Source organism: Selaginella moellendorffii, unplaced genomic scaffold (assembly GCF_000143415.4).
Source record: "Selaginella moellendorffii unplaced genomic scaffold, v1.0 SELMOscaffold_63, whole genome shotgun sequence".
In the NCBI taxonomy this organism is placed as follows: Eukaryota; Viridiplantae; Streptophyta; class Lycopodiopsida; order Selaginellales; family Selaginellaceae; genus Selaginella; species Selaginella moellendorffii.
In genome coordinates, this window is record NW_003314324.1 from 226,597 (window position 1) to 246,450 (window position 19,854).

The window sequence follows — 19,854 nt, forward strand, 5'->3', positions numbered from 1 at the left end:
CATATTCCCTATGGTACTATTGCTGTTTGTCTTACTACAAATTTGAAAACAATTTTTTCTAGTGTTGAAGAGAATTGCCTCACTGCCTACGGTTTCACTTGTACTCAAGGAGCATGTTATTCTCAGGTGCCAATCCAATGCAAGTTCACAAGGTTCAAGTTTTATTGTGTCCACATAATATGCAATCCTAGTGTCTACAATACTTGGTCAATTGTGAAGCACATGTAAGAGGTTACAAGGGAGCTAAGTATAAGGGGTTTCACACATTATTGAAGCAAATATTCCATAAACAATACAGAAGTTCAATGAAAAAACTCTTTATAAATATGTATCACAGATAAGATTTACCATAAATCTATTGTTCGAAGTTGTGGTGTCACCTTGTTTAGACTATATATGTTGTGTTAGTGTGGATAGAGGACATTACTGTTCTAGAAGCAATGCATCCAACATAGGCTCTAGTTTAGGAGGCAACAACTCCTCGTTGTTGTTCTTTAGTAGGCTATCAGGGAATAAGATTAATTGGCTTGAAGGAATAGTGTTATCATCAATATAGTCTTCGCCTTCAAGACTTGTGGGGGAGATGTAGTCTGCGAGAGGGAGTGAGGCTGAAGTTTACAATAGACTTCCACCAATTGGAACCGGCTTTCTCATGGACTCACTCGAATTCGTAACTGAATATGGAAGCAGCTTACCGAATGTGGAAGCGGCTTACGAATTTGGAACCAATTTTGTGAGCAGCAACCGAATTTGGAAGCGGCATACGAATGTGGCCGTAGTGAGGCTGAAGAAGCATGGGAAGCGATTCGAGATTGCTTGTTACAAGAACAAGGTCCTGTCTTGGCGATCCAAAGTGTAAGTCTTGACTTTGTTGGATCTATCGGCAGTCAGTTACCGGTTTCATTTGCATTTGGTGATCCAGGGAGAAAGACATCGACGAAGTGCTGCAGACTCATACTGTGTACTGCAATGTTTCAAAGGGTATTCTTGCAAAGTCCAAGGAGCTCATGGAAGCGTTTGGTACAACGGATGAGGAGAAAATCTGCCTTGAGGTACATGCCTGGAAGTCTCAGTTATAGGTACCACTAAATTGAACGAAATGCAGATACTGGAGAAGGGGGAGCTTCAAATCGCCGGCAAGGAGAGAGAAGTGCAGTTGTCAAGTCAGTTCCGGGATATTGCAACTATCGTCATGGACAAGACCCTTAACCCTGAGACTGAACGACCATATACAATAAGTATGATAGAGCGCTTCATGCGTGAAGCTCACTTTGCAGTAGATCCTCACAGATCATCAAAGAAACAGGTAGCGACATTTTGACTTTTCCTGCTGATTCTAATGTGTATATATGGCTTGTCTTTTCGCAGGCATTAGAGCTCATCAGAGAGTTACAAAAGCATTATCCCATTATGAGGGCGCAAAATGAGACTGAAGCTGTCCGTGTCTACGGACCAGCGGCAAAAGCTCTCTGAACAACTAAATAATTGGCAAGCACGAGTAGAAGGCGAAGAAGTTGCTAACGGTGTCTGCTCGATAGTAAGTTACTTGAATATTTCGAAGTCAGGCTCAACCAGTCCCTTACTCGAGTGGAGGCTGGTTATTTTCGGGCATGTGATTCCTTGATAAGGGAGTGCGGTGGAAAGCTTGACGTACTCTCTATGGCGGTGCATAAAGATGACGATGAAGATGGAGAAGGAGAGGAAACAAGTAGTCAGACGGATACCGTACAGGGAATTGCATCCAAACTCAAGAATACAGAAATTGCACCTTCGAAAAAAGAGACGACCGCTCCAACCAGTTCTGGGAAGAGATGCCTGACATGCAATGCGGTGATTGGAGATGCACAGGAGTTCAGGGAGCACTCACTACAAGAGCGATTGGCACAAGCATAACTTGAAGAGGAAAGTCAGACAGCTACCACTGTTGAGCGCGGAGGAATGCTTGTTGGATTCGTCAGTTGCGGATCAGGGAAATGACATGAACGAGCACAGCCGTTAAGAAGCAGCTAAGTTTAGCATATAGTCTAGTGACTCTAGTATAGTTGAGGTGCGGGGAAATAAACGTTCGCGTGGAACCAGAGGCTACATCTTGTCCGTCCATTGATTGCGATTGCGATGGGATTGAATGCTTGGAATGTTCTGCTGCTTACGTGTTGGTATTGAGACTCAGCTGGAAGAGCAGCTGCTATGGGAGCGCAGCGGGTCGACTTGCGAGGAAAGTAATCAATAGTTCTCGCACATTCGGAACAGCCGCTTTGGAGGTTCAGTAGCTCTATCTAGGTCTTTTTTATTTCCAAATTCATCTGATCCCTGCTTTCCTACAGCATGGAAGCAGCTACAGGTCCTCGGGCGCTGCTTTGGACGAGACTGCATTGCAGGTATAGATTCTGTTGTCATCAAGTATAAATTGATTGATCAATTTACTGATTACAAAGCTTGCAGCAATTTGCCACAGACACTATTGCTCCTCATGCTGCCAATATCGACGCCACAAATTCAATCCCGAAGGTCGTTTGAATAATTGCATCACCCTATTTGATCATCTAAGCTCCATCTTGCAGAATGTGAATCTCTGGAAACTGATGGGCGACTTCAATTTGCACGGCATCACGGCTCCTGGTAAGTTCCTTGCTATACGTTTTTTATTCTGTTCAGATCTCATGGGAAAAATATGGGGGACTTGGGCTCGGCTATCTGTACCACTGTTAGGCAATGGAGGAAATTAGTCGCGCTTCTGGATTCGTTGGTCTCTCATACGGTGCTCATTCCAATCTTTGCATCAACCAGCTGGTAAGCACTAGTTCAGATCGCTGTAGGCTCATGATTTCCATAACCAAGTAAGGAACGGTAACGAAACTCAGAAGGAAAAATATTTACCACAGGTATGTAGCTTTGAAATTGAGGTTGCACAGAGATTCTAACTCCTCCATGACCTGAAGTTGATAAGCGGAGACCATGTGGGGGCCCTCGTGATGAGCGAACCAAATTGTCCGTTTGTTGCGTTTTCATATTTTGGAGATTTACGCTTTTTCGTCATTTTTCTTGCAGCGGGGTCTGATGTGGTCAGCATGAAATGCAAGGCTGTACGCGTGGATGAGGGATACATCTTGAACGGAAACAAAATCTGGTGCACCAATGGACCTGTTGCTAATACTTTGGTCTGTGGACTTTTCATCTCTTTACGTATCTGACCCAAATTGAGCAGATAGTGTACGCGAAAACTGACCTGAGTGCTGGAGCACATGGAATCACCGCGTTTATTATTGAAAAGGGGATGCAAGGGTAATTTTTTACTGTTGCTTAACTTACCCGAAACTTGATGTGGGTCATCTACAGCTTCAGCACAGCTCAGAAGCTAGATAAGCTTGGAATGCGTGGAAGTGATACGTATGCTGTCAAAGCATTTATCAACCTTCAAAAATTATCTGCTTGAATGGTCTTTGCTAGGTGCGAATTGGTGTTTGAAAACTGTTTCGTTCCCCGAGGACATATTCTTGGCCAGGAAGGCAAAGGTAAACAGGTACTTGTTGGTGGTGGTGAATTTCTTTCTTTTGCCGCTGCAGGTGTTTATGTGATGATGTCCGGACTGGATCTAGAAAGGCTGGTACTCGCAGCTGGTCCCGTGGGCCTGATGCAGGCTTGCATGGATAGTGTACTTCCATATGTTCGGCAGAGGGAACAATTCGGAAAGCCAATAGGAGAGTTTCAGCTTATGCAGGTACTCTACTGTCCTTTTTTTTCCAGCCTTACCCTGTTCTGTAATAGGGAAAATTACCTGATATGTACACCAAACTGCAAGCTGCAAGGTACTTAGAAACTACACCCGAGTGCCCTTTGTCTGACTCCTGCTCGTTACAGGTCGTTTGTGCACTCGGTTGCTCGAGACTGTGACGCTGGTCGCATTGACAGAAAGGTAACTCGTGATCTCTTTGTGCTTTGTAAATCTTTTTTCTTGGCAGGATTGTGCTACAGCAATACTTTTTGCTTCTGAAAATGCAACTCAAGTCGCTCTACAGGTAAGAGAAAACGCTGCTCTATATAAACTGAAATTCACGGGCAGTGTACGTGATTCCAGGCGGTCCAGTGCCTTGGCGGGAATGGCTATGTGAACGATTATCCTACGGGCAGGCTACTCAGAGACGCTAAACTATACGAAATTGGAGCTGGAACAAACGAGATCCGAAGGATGTTGATAGGGAAGCAGCTCTACAAAGGTGATTATTAAGTCGACCAAATTCTCCCCGCAATCGAGGAAAATTCACACAAAACGAAATGGACGGTTTGACGAAACCCACGAATGGTCAGGATCTTTTGCTCGTTAAGTTGCCATTTGGCAAGTTTGTATTCTGCCAGATGTAAGAGTGAGGCTGGATTGCCCATCTGACAGCGAGACCGACCGCACCAGACTCAATGGCCAGTATGACATTGATGAGTTCGTGAGCGCGAGTGTGAATATTGAAAATAGCTGCCGTGTGCGGGTGGACGACGATTTTATCACACCAAGGGAGCTCGGGGGTTGCTCAATTCCGATTACGTTCCGTCCGGACAGCCATTGAGCAACTGCGCTAAAAGTGCAAGCGCCAATGGAAGAATTCTGACATACAGATCAAGGAGCGCGATGGCCATGCACATTTGAGTACGCGCCAAATGCGTGCCCGCCACCACGCATCTCAGCCGTCAGTGGCACCCGCATCTCGGCCGTCAGTGGCACCCGCATCTCAACCGTCAGTAGCACCTGCATCTCGGCCGTCAGTGGCACCCGCATCTCAGCCGTCAGTTGCGCCTGCCTAGACGTTGCCTTCATGTCCACTCCCCTCAGTTCCAATTCCTCGGTTTCGGTTTCGTTCCAATTCCATCAATCCCCATTCCCTCAATTCCACTTCCATCAATTTCAATTCAGTAACCACTTGCATCATCATAAAGTTGAGATACAGTAATTAATAAATCTAGTTCTGTCAGGTTTGTGTTTCTGGATTCATAAAACTGATAATATATTTCCAAACGAAACAAAATCATATAAAATAATTGTAGGTAGAAATTAAATATTGCTGTAATATTCTTATTATTTCCTTAAACATATTTATTATTACAAAACTTACGTCACCTAGTTTCTAGCCGGCAGGCAGACGTCATGAGAAGCTACTTGGCTAAATCTGTATGCCAGAATATGAAGAGGATCCGAATCCCTAGTTGCAACTAACACTCAACCCACCTTGTCATTGTCTACAAACCTGAACAACTAAATTGTCCATGGAGTTACAATCACAAGTCGGATCTTTGGGGTGGAAGTGATCACTTGCAAGAGCACCTTCCAAGTCCATTCATTGTGCATATTGGTGACCTAATGCTTTCTCTAGAGGTTTTCATTTTGCGCTCTCTCGTGACTCTTGCTGACTTTGTAGTCAATTCTGCTCAGCCTAGTCAAGGACGTGAACGCCGTTGGAGACAAAAGTGAATTGTTCTCTCACATTTGTCAAAGTCGCTTCACAAGCCTCCGATGACAAGAGCCCGGCGTCAAGAACGTGCACGACACGGCCTAGCTATGCACACAGACTGTATAAAAACCAACTGTATGAACTTGTGATTCAGCAATTCGCATCGAAATGGCGAGCGCGCGGGTGCTCATCTGCACTACTTTGCAGATTTTGTTGCTGGCCTCAAGCGCATTTCTTGATAGCGGTGGGTAAATTCGTAGAGGTCTGGGTTTGCATGTTGTTCCTCAAGGTTTGAATTGTTGTATGCAGCTGCAATTGGTGTCAATCTTGGTTTTTCTGGGAACAACTTACCTCCAATATCTCGGACTGTGGAGCTCATTAAGTCCCTTCCAATAAACATCGACCGAGTGAAGATATTTGAAGCGAACGTGGATGTCATACGCGCGTTTGCGGGCTCAAACTTGAAGATGCTGGTGTCTGTAACGAATGATGAAATCTCCAACATCGCGAGCAGTAGCCAGGCTGCCGCCAACTGGGTGAACGACCACATCGCTCCAGTTGCATCCTCCACAAATATAGAGTTTGTCGCTGTTGGTAATGAAGTACTGTCTCCTTCACGAAACGATCTGGTTCCAGCAATGAGAAACATCAGGAGCGCTCTGGATGCGAGTAACTTCCGAAACATCAAGGTTACAACACCACTTGCGCTCAACTTCCTCGCGGACGGCAGTTTCCCTCCATCCAAAGGCAGCTTCCGAGGTGACTACAGCTCCATACTCGGATCTCTGCTGGACTTCCTCTCGAGCACAGACTCCCCATTCATGGTGAACGTGTACCCCTACTTCTCGTGGAAAAACGACCAATCCATCCAGCTGAGCTACGCCTTGTTCCAAAGCCGCCAAACCGTGGTATCGGATGGCCAGTACAACTACAACAACCTGCTGGATGCGACCGTGGACACTGTGTACGCGGCAATGGAGAAATCCGGCCATGGAAATGTTAAAATCGCAATCGGAGAAAGTGGCTGGCCAAGCAGTGGAGGAGACGGCGCCACAACTGAGAATGCTCAAGCGTACCTCTCCGGTCTCATCAACAAGATCAACAGTGGGAATGGAACTCCTCGCATTTCAGGCCCGCTCATAGCCAACATCTTCGCTCTGTATGATGAAAATCAGAAAGGAGGCGAAGAAATTGAGAGGCACTTTGGGTTGCTCCGCCCGGATGGTACACCTAAATACTCCTTACCGTGATGTGACCAACAGTCATATCGTCAAATAAAGTCAACATAGTCAAACATTGACTATGTTTGAGCATTTTGAAATGAAGGGCTCGCTCCCTGTTTGCTAAATAAAGTTTTCTTTACCACCAATTAAGTCGTGTAACTGTATTGTTTTAGTCCGTTGAATAGTCTGAATTCAATAATTAGTATAAATTTAATAAACTGAATTAAAAAATAATCAAGATCCCCGCTTTCCCTAGGGCATCACCATGGCATCAGCATAGAAGCCTTAGTCACAGATGTTGTTCAGATTGCCACGACACATAAGCAAACACCATGTTATACCATTCACGGAGTGAATGCAGTAAAGGTCTTTACCTTTAGCAAATGCATTCTTATAAATATAATTCCTAATTTGTACAAAAGCATTATAACCTTGAAGTCCATCAAATCCAACTTGTAGTGGCTTGAGACTGCATAATATATTAGGTGCCATTGAAAAGGTCCTAATAGCAAATGAACCCAGAATTTTTGCCGTTTTTAGAGGAGTAATAGTTTCATCTATGTTTTCTATTAAAGATACAAACTGTTTTCTAGATAATTTAGGATTATCTGAGTACAATGTCATAGGATGATCAGGAAATATATCTTCATCTGGTGGTGGTGGTAGTGCAAAAATGCATAAAGGTAAATTAAGAATTAGTAGTATATTCATTTCAAGCTATAACTTTACCATTTTGGTTAATTTAAAAGGTTAATAAAGTTTCATTGTGTAATTTGGTGTACATGTTATGAAAAACTCCGTTACAAATGGCAACAGAGGAGATGTCTGCGTCAAATCGTCTCACATAGAACAGAGTTCCCAAGAATCCTATTCCTATTTCTTCACGTTCGTACCAAGGACCGTGGCGATTCCAGCATCGTTGCCTTTGACACGCTGGCGGCTTTGGAGAATCTAAAGTTCTTCACGCGCTGTGGCAGCCTTTGTTATGATCCTCGCCACTTGGCTCGAAGGGATGTCCCTTTTTAAACTCGAGCCTCGACCGATGGAGGAGGTGGAGCTGCTGTGGACTCTTGGACGCCTCCTCCAGCTTCTTCAGCTTCTTCTGGTTCTCCGCCTCCTCTTTTGACACCTCCTTGACAAACGCAACCCGGAGCTTACGTTTTATCACCTTGAGCTTCTCCAAGAGCTTGGCGTCGTCAGGTAGCACCTTGATCGCCACCTGCGAGAGAATCCAAACAAAAACCAGATGAATGTTAAAATGTTCCTTAACATTTATTAAAGAAAAAAAAATTTCACTCGACTCTCTCACCGTTTATAAGTGTTCCCACACCAAGTATATCGAGGATAACCTGCAGATCTTTCAGCGCTCCTCGGAGATCGCCCAGGCCCTCAAATGCCAGTGCTTTTGAAACATTCAACGCTTTTAAATTAGTTTAGCATGTGCAGAAGTTGTATAAATTTAAATATGATTCTAGTTTTGTTTGTTTTGCAGAAAAAAGAGATCCTATTAAAAAAAAAGTGATAATATGAGCTTATGAAATGCAGTAGGAGAAATCCTCAACAAGGCAATGATTGATGAAATTGATGTAAATGCAATTGTCCACCATAAGACCCTTGATATATTAAGCATTTCATTGTTGATCAAGTTTATAAATCCCAACTTTGCAAATGAAACTCTACCATTTCCCTCCATATCTAGATATGGAAATCTTTGGACATATTGCATACTAATTGGGATGGATAGTAGTTAATGTATCTTTGAACCTTGGTTTAGTTTGATAAAAAAGTAAGTAATTTCACATTTGATTTTAGCAAGTTTTTAGCTTGACTTTCAGGATATGAGCAAGACAACTCTTAGGTTGTTTGAAAAATCCAACACTTCAGCTAAGGCATATGCTCATTTCCAGCAAAAAAAGACATGTAAGGCTACTTTGTTAGACTACTCAACATTTATATTTTCCTTTACAAGATATGGACTGTGGATATCAAATTTTTAGATAAATTAGAGGAAATCAATAGAGTAGAAATTTGAAAGTCTCTTCCTTGACAACAATGTACTTTTTTTATGTACCAGTGTACCAATCAAAATTTAAATTTAAATGTAATTATACTAGACTGACCTATATTTAGACTACCTTTCCATATTTGAAATCTAAATTACATCTTTCTATTCAATCTATGTTTAGAAAATTAAAATACCAATATATATATACATGGAAAAATAAGGTAATATATTCTTTCATTTGGAGATGATGTGACATAGTATGTATTTTTGTTAACATAAAGGTGGTTATAATCTGGAGGTTAACAATTCAATTGTCACATATCTCTTGCTATAGAACATTGACTTTAAATTTTATTGTTAAATATTAACTTAAATTGAAGAGGTTAAAAATGTATCTTGTATACCTTATGCTATTTGTTAAGCATACATCCATACATATGACTAAATTTCTAAACTGAATCTTGTATATCACTATATTATAGAGAAACATTTATATCTATTGCTATATTGAGTAACTAAATTTAATTAAATATTACTACTTTATAACTAAAATTAATAAGTAAAATAATAATTTTAAAATTACTTATTTTATAACTTTCTAAAACAATTCTATATTTTCTTTATTTTAGATGATTTAAGACTTTGTTGACCATAGAATTTCACCTTCCTCTGTATTATAAATATAAAAGTTACCATCATCTGATACTTCTAAACCTGTTTGATATTTTGAGTGTTGTGATAATAATTCCCATATTAAAATGTTATTATTTACTATAGTTAAATGACCAGTTCGGTCTAAATGTGCAAAACAATCATTTAATATTACTGAATTAATACTTTCACTTGATGTCATTAAATTAAAACCTTTACTTTTCCAAATTACTCTTTCACTCCCAATTTTATAAAAAAGTAATTGACAATTTTTCATCGTCAATCTATAATTTTTGTAAGGTGAAACTAAGCTATTTCCATCTGGTATAGTAGATCTTTGTTTAACACTATCACCACCAATAAGAGCTGATCTATATACATCACAGTGACCATTATAACTATTGTAAGTAAATTTTCTTATTGTAAAAGTATTATAATTATAATTATAATATGTTAGAGCTGTACTATTAACATCATATTGAATGCCAAAATTCCTAAAATTAGCTTCATATTCACTATAATAGTAAATTAATTGGTCTTTACCTTTAGCAAATGCAGTCTTATAAATATAATTCCTAATTTGTACAAAAGCATTGTAACCTTGAAGTGCATCAAATCCAACTTGTAGTGGATTGAGACTGCATAATATATTAGGTGCCATTGAAAATGGTCCTAATGGCAAATGAACCCAGAATATTAAAGTAATATGCATGTTATCAATAAGAGTACTTTTTGTGTAACTCCTTGTCGGAAGAATTTTTGCCGTTTTTAGAGGAGCAATAGTTTCATCTATATTGTTTATTAAAGATACAAACTGTATTCTAGATAACTTAGGATTATCTGAGTACAATGTCATAGGCTGATTAGGAAATATATCTTCATCTGGTGGTGGTGGTAGTGCAAAAATGCATAAAGGTAAATTAAGAATTAGTAATATAATCATTTCAAGCATTTTGATTAATTTAAAAGGTTAATAAAGATTCATTGTGTAATTTGGTGTAATGTTATGAAAAACTCCGTTACAAATGGCAACAGAGGAGATGCCTGAGTCCAATCATCTCACATAGTTCCCAAGAATCCTATTCCTATTTCTTCACGTTCGTACCAAGGGGCGTGGCGATTCCAGCATCGTTGCCTTTGACACGCTGGCGGCTTTGGAGAATCTAAAGTTCTTCACGCGCTGTGGCACCGCACTGTGATCCTCGCCACTTTGCTCGAAGGGATGCCCCTTTTTAAACTCGAGCCTCGACCCCTGCCGCTGCTGATGATGGAGGAGGTGGAGCACCTGTGGGCTCTTGGACGCCTCCTCCAGCTTCTTCAGCTTCTTCTGGTTCTCCGCCTCCTCCTTCAACACCTCCTTGACGAACGCAACCCGGAGCTTACGTTTTATCACCTTGAGCTTCTCCAAGAGCTCGGCGTCGTCAGGTAGCATCTTGATCGCCACCTGCGAGAGAATCCCAGCAAAAACCAAATGAGCCCCTCGACTTCACTCGACTCTCTCACCGTTTTATGAGTGTTCCCCACACCAAGTTTATCGAGGATAACCTGCAGATCTTTCAGCGCTCCTCGGAGATCGCCCAGGCCCTCAAATGCCAGTGCTCGCCGATAGAACGCCTTTGCATAGCCACAGTCCACTTTGATTGCTTCGGTGCAGTCGGACTTGGCAGCATTCCAATCCCTCATCTGAAACAGAAACATCAGTCAAAACCGGGAATGCCAACTTTAAGAAACCAAACCTTAAGATGACACAGCGCCCTGTTAGCATACGTTGCAGCCACGTCGGGATCAAGGCTGAGGCTCTTGTTGTAATACTTGATGGCTGCGCAGTAGTTCCCCCACTTAAACTGATCGTTCCCGCACAGCCGCTCTCTTTCCGCTGCCTCCTCGGCATCGTTCAGTCCAGCTACCGATGCACTCTCTCCCATTTGTAAAGCTAGATAGCCATGGTGCTACTAAGGTAGCTGCGATAGAAGAAAATATTTTTAAGCATTTCTTCTGCCTTGGAAATGCGACCATCTCATCCCTGGAGGGAAAGGAAACAAAAAAAAAAAAAAAAAACGATGTAAAGAATCACAACAAAAGACAAGCGTACCTCACTCTCCCAATTCGTGCATGACTACCTGCAAATGAAACAAACCCTAACGAGAAATGTTTATGGTTTTTACGGTTAGGCACAAACGCTATCAGAAGTGCAGTTAACAAAAAACAATTCTCAGACCATTAGTAGTATCCGTAAAGAATTCCTCTCCTCTAGTGTTGCACCTAGAACAAAGAGAGCATTAGTTTGACAGAGCATATCTTCAAGTGCCTACCTGAAACCTTCCTTTCTTTTCACTGTCAAACAGCACAGGCAGCGTCCATGCGTTTCTCAGCGGTTCTCGGCAGAGCCTCCGACGCTGAATGCCCCGAGACGATGTGATGATTCGCAGCAGCGCTCTTGGACAGCATCGCAGACTGGTGCTGCGTCTCCCAGATCAAGCTCCTCAGAGCATCCAGAGCAGCATCGTATCCCCGGAGCGAGTGCCTCATGGTGTGGTTGAGTACCCTGCTCACCCAGATCTTAAACAGCAGCTCCTCCCAGTCCTCGTCACCTTTCTCGAAATGAACCAAGAGCGTCCGGTACGCCGCCACCCACGCCTCCTCGTCGGCAAAGCCCCACGCCGGCCACTCGCTGGCATTCAGGAGCCCCTTGGCGAGCGCCGGATCGAAGTGCTTCTGGAGGAGATCCCGCTGCCCCTGCGTCCACTTGCTCCGCAAGAGCTTGAGCGTCTTCTCCACGTCGTAGCCAACCTTTTGCTTCACAAGCTCGGGCACCGGCCGGGAGTACTCCATCCTGTGAGTCCCCTCGTTGAGCGGCACCGCCTCGTCCTTGAGCGACTGCATTGCCGAGAAGCACTCCACCAGCATGGTCCTTAGATCCCGAAGGCCCGAGTAGAGGGCGTGGACCTTGCCCTCCGGGATGTAGACCTCGGCCAAGTGGAGACCCTTCTGGACCATGACGAAAGTGTAGAGAGTGTCGATGCCCCAGTCACTCTGGCCGCGAACTCGGTGATCGGTGTAGAGCGCCTCGGCGGCCTTTCTCGTGAGTAGGAGCTCTCCGCCCAGTGGCTGCTCGATGAATGGCAGCACCGTCTTGGGCCAGAGGAGGCAAAAGCCGATCTTCGTGACAAACCAAGTGATCATAGCGTCGGTGCTGGATCTGGGGAAGTAGTGCCGGACCACGTCGAAGTCTAGATCCGCCTGCCGCTCGGCCTTGGTGATCCAGTCCGCGGAGAAGGAGACGATGTCGGAGTCGTAGAAATGGATGCGCTGGAGCTCGGTGTGGTCGAGAAAGTAGGCCATCGCCGTGTTCATTCCATCGCCTTTGCCGGATCGCAGCGACACCCCGATGCGCTTCTGTTGGAGGAGGATGATGCGCTTGCCGGTGGAGCTCTCGATGGACGGTCTCTTGGCCTCGATGGCGCACCACGTCTCGCCTTTGCTGTAGCCGACGCACAGCACGGTGGAGACTCGCGGGTGAACAGCGGCGCACTCTACGTTGCGGACGACCACGGCAACGTCCTCCTCCTTGAATGGAAAGCACACCAGCGACATACTCCCCCAAGAATCGTCCAAAGAGAAGCCGGGGCAAGAATCTCGCGCAGACTATCCCCACAAATCTAGACAGGAGATCAAAGATTTCGCGATCGGAATGTCGAATGATCGATATTACCTGTGAGCGATGCAAGATTTCGAGCTAAAGATCCTCGAAGAACAGGAACTCGTCGCGATTCTTCCAAACCTGCCCGGCGCGCACGAGAATCTGGCAATACCGAGCAAGAACGCGATTAGGAGGGGAAGAATCATCCATCGATCGATATTACCGCCCGTGAGCACGAGGAGCGCTTTTGCGGAGCGAGGAAGACGAGAAAACCCTAGCTAGATAGTAGATTTTAAATGCATTGATTGATTAGAATATTCACCTCCCACATGCTTGGAGGACGTCCATGTCGTGTCCCACATTGCAAGGATGGAAAAACAAGTCGATTCGTTATACAATGTGGACAACAACGCTTACACAATGGGTCTCCACAAATTTATAGTGGATCTTTATATGACGACTGCTGTCGATCTCCACAATTTTATAGTGTTTTATGTCCTTGGACACGACTGGCGTAAACATTGGAGCTTTTCTATGTGACTTTGGAGGAGTTGGACTTGAGATTGCTCGAATTCTTCAAGCTCGTGGAGATGGTTCCTGGGAAGAACACATAAAAGGCGCAAGGTGTTAAGAACCGGAAAGTTTGACCTTTTACCTCAATCGATCGTTGTCCGCAAGTTTGAGCTTCAGTTCTTCCTGAGCCTGTTGAGAGAAACATTGTAAGGTGATCGGAGTTTTCTAGCTCATACCTTTCTGAGTGACGAATGGAGTGTTGCTATGTGACTTGCGGCTTCGTCGGCGTTCTCCTTCATCTTTGTGACTTCCAAAGCATTCTACGCGAAGGCGATTTACTTAGCACAAATTGTGATGTTTACAAGTTTTACCCTCTCCATCAACGTCCGAGCAGACGCAAGCTCGTTTCGCAGAAGCTGCAAAGTGGACTCGGTTCCATCTTTTGCCGCTTTGACCTGTCGAATATAGAATCAACACCGCAATCTAGCTTAGAATTTTCAAAGACGTGACCTGTTGTAGTTCAGCCGAAAGAGCCCCGTTTGATCGGTTCAGCTCTTCCTTCTCTCTGTGGTGTCGATCTAGCTTCTCATTTGCCTTCAGTCGCCAAGCTCTAGTATCAAGAAAAGAAAATATTGATAGCACAAATTTACCTGATCTAGTTGTTTTGTTAGTAGAGTTACATGTTCTTGCATAGCCCTGCACGATTCCTGTCGCATGAGAAAGGAGTCCATGAGTTCATCTATGCAGCCAAAGCCATCACGTAAACCTTCGATATCCCTAGCTCCGTGAAATTCTATCAGCTGTTCCTTTTCTTTCAGCAACTTCCTACAAGCAGAAATAATGAGGCCTACAGGATAAAGCCAAAAATTCTTGCCTGTAATAAGAAACTGCGTTCCGTATCATAGTTTGACTTCATTTGTTGTAGAGCTTGCATTTGCTTCTGAAGCGCCATGTCCAGCTTTTGTACCTGAAGCATATGTCATGTAAAATCTCAAGTACCAGCAAAGAAGCTGTGTGCCTACACAGGATTTGTATTCGTCGCGCTCTAAAACTGCATCCTCGTGCAACTCTTTGATTCGCTCTAGTGAACTGCAAGCACGAAGTCAGTAACGTGCATTCCAAAACTGATATCGACTGCAAACCTTTCCCGCTCATCCAATTTCTTTTCCACAGATTTGAGTTGATAGTGAAGATCCTGCTTCTCTCTTTCCTTCGAGTCCAATTTCAAGGCGCTTGCCTGACAAGATGCTCGAAGGAGATGATTGTGAAGTTGAAAGAAACAGCTAACCTGCAATTCTTCTCTGAGTTGTGTCGACAAAACTTCTGTTCTCTGGCTTGCTATTACCCGCTCCTCAAGTTCCCTTTGCAACAAGCTTGCTTTGGTACTCTCAGTGTCAACCTGAAAGCTAAATCAAGATCGATGTTATACAACACATCGAAAGTAATATCTGTTACCTGATCTTGAAGCGCGTCAACTCTTCGTTGCAAACGTTCTTTTTCAGCCTGAACAGTTTCTAATTCTGTCGAGGCTTTTGTCATTCCAGCCTGCGCTGCAGCTACTTGACCCTCCAAAACAAGACGCTTGTTACGCATATTTTGTACTTCTCTTGCGAGATCTTCTTGAGGAGATCCCGGAGGTGACTGCCACAAAATGGTTAAGGATATATGAGCAACTGTTTCAATGCTACCTTTCTTTTCGTGCTGCTACACGGCTTCATCGATGTCTCCCCTAACAGCACAGTTCTTTCTGCTGTATCTTCTGGCGTCCAATGGTATGGGTCGTCGGCTTCAATGCCTACACCAGTATGGCTTGCAGAAAGAGCTAGACACCAGTTTTTATGCAAATAAGTTTTGAAGGTGATCATGGCGAGGCACATACCTTCTTTCCTGGTACTGAACCATCCCTCATTGTCTTCCCCACCCTCCAGAGGAAGTGAGACAAAAGAAACTTTTCGAGATGTTGCCTTTGATTTAGTTTGCCTTCCTGCATTTCGAGCGCGTTAGCGAAGGAAAGAAGACTCCAAAGCCGAACCTTTTTGTGGAAGACGTCGCACCACGTACATATCAGAGAATGTACCACCTGAAGAAGAAACAAACTTGCAAAGTTTACAGAAGAAATTGTTAAAGCTTACCTTTACCACCATAGCCACCAAGCATGTAGAGAGAATCATTGCAGACAACAAGGCAATGTGCCGCACGGCCTTCTGGCCCATCCGCTGCATCAGCTATCTTCAAAGTTCTCGACTTACTGTCCACCACTTTAGAATCGTAATTTTGCCACTGGTAAGAAGCGCCGCTGGCAGCAATCTACAAGACTTTCTGCCAAGTTCAGCAACAAGAACTGTATTTCTCGATTACCTCGAGCGAATAAATATCGTTCAAACGTGACTTTCCATAGCGACCACCATGGACAAATATGCTCGTTTCATGCGCCAGTACCGCAGCGTGATTTGAGCGAGGACAAGGAGCTTCGCCGGACGGTTTTATGGTAAACCATTTGTTCTCAAAGGCATCGTACACACTGAAAGCGTAAAAATTGTAGAAGAAAACAAAGCACAACAAACGCACCCGATCACCTCAAATCGTCCTCTTCAACTATACCAGAGTTGTTCTTCCCTCCAAAGAGTAAAACGTTGTGTCCAAACGTGGTAAAGCTATGATAACCCCTCGAGCAAGGACAATTTCCTCCCGGTTGTAGCACCTCCCACTGCAAAGAATCTAAAAGCGCTACTTAAGTATGTAGGCAGAAGCTTGCATTCAACAGAGTTACCTGTGTTTAGCACCGAGAGATCGCCAAGCCAGTTAAAAGTCCCAGGCTTGAATCCACCATAGCCACCAAAGACGAGAATACACTTCGGATTTAGAGGGTGAATCACAGCTGCGTGAGTACCTCTTGGAGTTCCTTGTGATTTTAAAACTGGAGTAGACCACTGGAGGAAAAATGACACAAAAGAAATGAAGAAAGAAGAGAAGGTACCTAATTTACCTCGAGAGTTTCCGTGTTAAGAGCGTGAACATCATCGTGGATCGTCTTGGCATCACTTCCACCGATGATCCAAAGCGTGTTCTTCCCCACCACTGTCGCGGAGTGATAAGCCCGGGCAGCAAAAGGAGCGTGCTCTTGGAGCTGCCTCCATTTCTCGCGCTGTAGGTCGAATTCCCACAAATCATTCATGAATTGGTCTCCGCATCGTCCACCGAAGACCAACATCCTGCTGCCGCCAACGAGCGTGGCGGTGTGGCCTGCGCGAGCTCTCTGCGCTGCAAGGAAAAGAGAAATAAGCGATCAAATCAAGCTGTGGTCTCACCCGGCAGCCTCTCCCATTTGAGCATCCGCGTCATTCATCCGCGCCCTAGTTTTAAGCTTGGTGGACAAGAAAAAGAGGAAGTGGCGTGGGACTGACCTATGGAGCTACTTCATCGTCCCCAGTGCTCGACAAAATGAAGAAGGTTCTAGCTCATAGAAAAGCTTTGATGTGTTTGCGCAATGTATGAATTAGAGTCTGCGAAGTTGGAAAGTGCGATTTTTGTTCACGAACAAAGGTTGTTTATTACGGAAGCTTGAGTACGCAAAACTGCAGAGGCTGATGGAGTGGAATTCAAAGGAAAAAAGCTGGCTATCAACTGGACAATGGAAGAAAATCAATCATTTTTTAGCAATTTCTCATGATGCATATAAAGAACGTGAATTTGAAAAAGTTTGATTTATTTTACTTATCCTAATTAACCATAATTCTATAGAATTAACATATAGGAACATTGTTAAGAAATTGACCATAGTATTTCACCTTTCTCTGTATCATAGATATAGATATGACCATCGTCTGAAACTTCTAATCCTGTTTGATATTTCGAATATCGTGATATTAGTTCCCATATAATAACTCTATTATTTACAATAGTTAAATGACCAGTCCGGTCTAAATGTGCGAAACAATCACTTGATATCAGAGAATCAAGCTCTTTATTTGATGTCAATAAGTTAAAACCTTCACTTTTCCAAATATTACGTCTATTTTTAATTTGATAAAAAACTAATTGACAGTTTTTCATTGTCAATCTATAATTTTTATAAGGTGACACTAAGCTATTTCCATTTAATATGATCGATGTAACTTTTTCCATATCACCACCAATAAGTGATGATCTATAAATAATACAATTACCATCATAATTATACACATGCTGAGTAATTTTGGGTGTTATAAGATTATTATAATTATTATAAGTTAGATTTGAACCATAAGCATCATATTGCAAACCGTAATTCTTAAAATTAACTTCATATCCTCCATAATACTTCTGTTCTTTACTTTTACCACTAGTCTTTGCAGATTTTGAGATGTAATTCCGAATTCTATAAAATGCATTGAGAGCTTCTATTGAACCATATCCAAATTTTAAGGGATTTATACTACATATAATAGGAGTCATTGCATTATAACCCAATGGCAAATGGATCCAAAATACTACCCTAGCATACATATGTTCATTAAGATTAAATGTTATAGTGGAACTCCTGGTCCAAACAGTTTTTAATTTTAGTAAAGAGTCTATATATTCATCCATATTATGTAATATCGATTTAAAATGTTCTTTAGATAATAAGTTGCGATTACTTGAGTGGATCATCATAGGCTGATCATGAAAAACTATAGGTTCTGGTTCTGGTGGTGGTGGAGCTGGTGATACAAAAATGGATAAAGATAAAGTATGAATTAGTAATATAATCATTTCTTTATTACTTAATTGTTATATTATTATATTTATAAAAACCATTATGAACAGTTTACTATGATTAAAATCTTTAGGAGCCAAATGGCCACTTCTACAATCATCTACTTCTTTCTCCAAGGTTTCCCCGTGGCATAATTTAGATTAATATACTAGGTTTGTATAGTCTCCCTTTTAAGTTAAATCCAATGGAGCATGTTTGACATGAAAGCCCTTGCCATCTGGGTTCTAAAGATCGTGAAAGTGTGGTATCTAGTTTTCCAAAGTGATGAAGAGGTTAATATTTTATTTTGTATATTTTCCCAGGTAGAATAGAAGAAGGAAGCTTAGACGAAATGGAGTTATGCCTAAATTTAAGCATCCAAAGAAGAAAGACCCAACCTAGGCAAGAAGCAATTAAAAATGGTTATAAAATCATGTAGTATATAAATAACATCTAAACATGTTGGAAAAAAACCCCCACTCATTATTGTATGCATTTATATTGAATTAACCATCTTTTTTCCCACTTATGACTATTTGTGCAAAGTAAAGTTAAGAAAGTGACATATACTTATTCTTACTCACGCCTTGGGGTTTGAAGTTGAGTTTTCTTCTATTCTCTTTTTATTCTTCTTTCTCTTCTTTTTTTAGTGACTATGGTGGGATAAACTATCACTCTTTAACTTAAAAAATATCCAAGAAAAAATCATTTATGAATTTCAAACATGTTTAATATTAGAAATCACAAATAGATCTTTTTAGTGATTGTAGAGGCTCAAAGCCTAGACAACACTGAACAAATGAGCTTTTCTTGTAATTGTAGTGGCTTAGTGCCTAGACAACACAAGAAAGACAATTTTTTAATTGTCACACAAGCCACAGTGCTTGGGATGAGTTTGAAATTGAATTTCTATATACATTGTCAAAAAACTCAAATTTAAATTGTTTTGCTAGCAATTTCTTGAGAAAAATCCAAAAGAAGAAAAAACAAAGTTTGTTTGATATAGAACACACAATCAATTGCTATAGAATTTTTATTTTTAAGCAAGTTCTCACTTGGGGTTTTAGAGGACATATTTTTTCAGTAGTGTGTCATAATTTTTCTAGACATATACAAGCAGAAAAATTAGACATTTGTAACTTTTGTTTTTTACTTCAGCTTAAAGAGAGTTATAGCTAGCCTTAGTGAATAATAAATTAGGGAATTATTCACCTAAATATTACAAGTCTTCGATAGAGGTAGAATTATAATTAGAATATTATGCTGTCTCAAGGCTTTGATCCAAAGTCACATATTGCAAGAGCTTATGAGACTCAAACAAGACTCATAAATTAAAAATTCAGAAACAGTTATCATGAATTGCTCTAACCATTCAAACTGCTTTATGTTTAGTACACCTACGTGAATTAATCAAAGCTCATCTTTTATATAAAGAAAGCTTACAAACACTATTCAATGTGAAAGGTGTCATTCTCCTATAGATTTTGAAAGCACTCACATCACATTTAACCCTATAGGGAAGAATAAGGGCAATCACGTGAAACATGCCTTATATTCTCTAAAGTGAGGCATATACAAAGAGTAAATATATAAGTGAATAGGCATGAAAATCTATATTTTAGACCAATTGAATGATACTCTGTATAATTTGCTTATGTGATAAATATTCA

The 19,854-nt window shown here is 42.0% G+C and overlaps 6 protein-coding genes and 1 pseudogene across 6 annotated transcripts; 3 read left to right on the top strand and 4 right to left on the bottom strand.

Moving 5' to 3' along the window:
- The first annotated feature begins 652 nt into the window (after positions 1–652).
- On the top strand, positions 653–1,999 carry LOC9644624 (annotated as a pseudogene).
- Positions 2,000–2,460: 461 nt separating this feature from the next.
- On the top strand, positions 2,461–4,435 carry LOC112351607 (isovaleryl-CoA dehydrogenase, mitochondrial-like). The gene is made up of 14 exons (XM_024689768.1): positions 2,461–2,508; positions 2,562–2,619; positions 2,710–2,790; positions 2,862–2,882; positions 2,940–2,988; positions 3,049–3,158; positions 3,206–3,282; positions 3,337–3,387; positions 3,448–3,512; positions 3,564–3,718; positions 3,766–3,806; positions 3,859–3,913; positions 3,960–4,016; positions 4,076–4,435. The coding sequence occupies exons 3-14, from the start codon at positions 2,713–2,715 to the stop codon at positions 4,223–4,225; spliced, it is 909 nt and encodes a 302-aa protein (XP_024545536.1). The 5' UTR covers positions 2,461–2,508; positions 2,562–2,619; positions 2,710–2,712; the 3' UTR covers positions 4,226–4,435.
- Positions 4,436–5,584: 1,149 nt separating this feature from the next.
- Positions 5,585–6,796, top strand: LOC9644625 (glucan endo-1,3-beta-glucosidase). The gene is made up of 2 exons (XM_024689770.1): positions 5,585–5,679; positions 5,745–6,796. Exons 1-2 carry the CDS (start codon positions 5,604–5,606, stop codon positions 6,683–6,685), a joined length of 1,017 nt encoding a protein of 338 aa, XP_024545538.1. The 5' UTR covers positions 5,585–5,603; the 3' UTR covers positions 6,686–6,796.
- An 823-nt stretch (positions 6,797–7,619) lies between these two features.
- On the bottom strand, positions 7,620–11,239 carry LOC9644787 (RNA polymerase II-associated protein 3). Its single transcript, XM_024689680.1, has 4 exons — positions 11,051–11,239; positions 10,860–10,997; positions 10,420–10,758; positions 7,620–7,877 (listed from the first exon to the last, which is right to left on the bottom strand). Exons 1-4 carry the CDS (start codon positions 11,237–11,239, stop codon positions 7,620–7,622), a joined length of 924 nt encoding a protein of 307 aa, XP_024545448.1.
- A 265-nt stretch (positions 11,240–11,504) lies between these two features.
- On the bottom strand, positions 11,505–13,214 carry LOC112351549 (mannosylglycerate synthase-like). The gene is made up of 4 exons (XM_024689618.1): positions 13,178–13,214; positions 13,027–13,116; positions 11,627–12,973; positions 11,505–11,576 (listed from the first exon to the last, which is right to left on the bottom strand). The coding sequence occupies exon 3, from the start codon at positions 12,906–12,908 to the stop codon at positions 11,652–11,654; it is 1,257 nt and encodes a 418-aa protein (XP_024545386.1). The 5' UTR covers positions 12,909–12,973; positions 13,027–13,116; positions 13,178–13,214; the 3' UTR covers positions 11,505–11,576; positions 11,627–11,651.
- A 112-nt stretch (positions 13,215–13,326) lies between these two features.
- LOC9644788 (leucine-rich repeat and coiled-coil domain-containing protein 1) lies at positions 13,327–14,252 on the bottom strand. The gene is made up of 7 exons (XM_024689836.1): positions 14,234–14,252; positions 14,118–14,174; positions 13,978–14,061; positions 13,839–13,922; positions 13,704–13,787; positions 13,610–13,656; positions 13,327–13,551 (listed from the first exon to the last, which is right to left on the bottom strand). Exons 2-7 carry the CDS (start codon positions 14,157–14,159, stop codon positions 13,446–13,448), a joined length of 447 nt encoding a protein of 148 aa, XP_024545604.1. The 5' UTR covers positions 14,160–14,174; positions 14,234–14,252; the 3' UTR covers positions 13,327–13,445.
- Positions 14,253–14,314: 62 nt separating this feature from the next.
- Positions 14,315–16,921, bottom strand: LOC112351572 (serine/threonine-protein phosphatase BSL1-like). The gene is made up of 14 exons (XM_024689681.1): positions 16,776–16,921; positions 16,454–16,728; positions 16,238–16,397; positions 16,044–16,185; positions 15,826–15,988; positions 15,600–15,774; positions 15,500–15,547; positions 15,347–15,451; positions 15,156–15,289; positions 14,923–15,108; positions 14,756–14,866; positions 14,610–14,704; positions 14,490–14,556; positions 14,315–14,434 (listed from the first exon to the last, which is right to left on the bottom strand). The coding sequence occupies exons 1-14, from the start codon at positions 16,807–16,809 to the stop codon at positions 14,315–14,317; spliced, it is 1,815 nt and encodes a 604-aa protein (XP_024545449.1). The 5' UTR covers positions 16,810–16,921.
- Between the last annotated feature and the right edge of the window lie 2,933 nt (positions 16,922–19,854).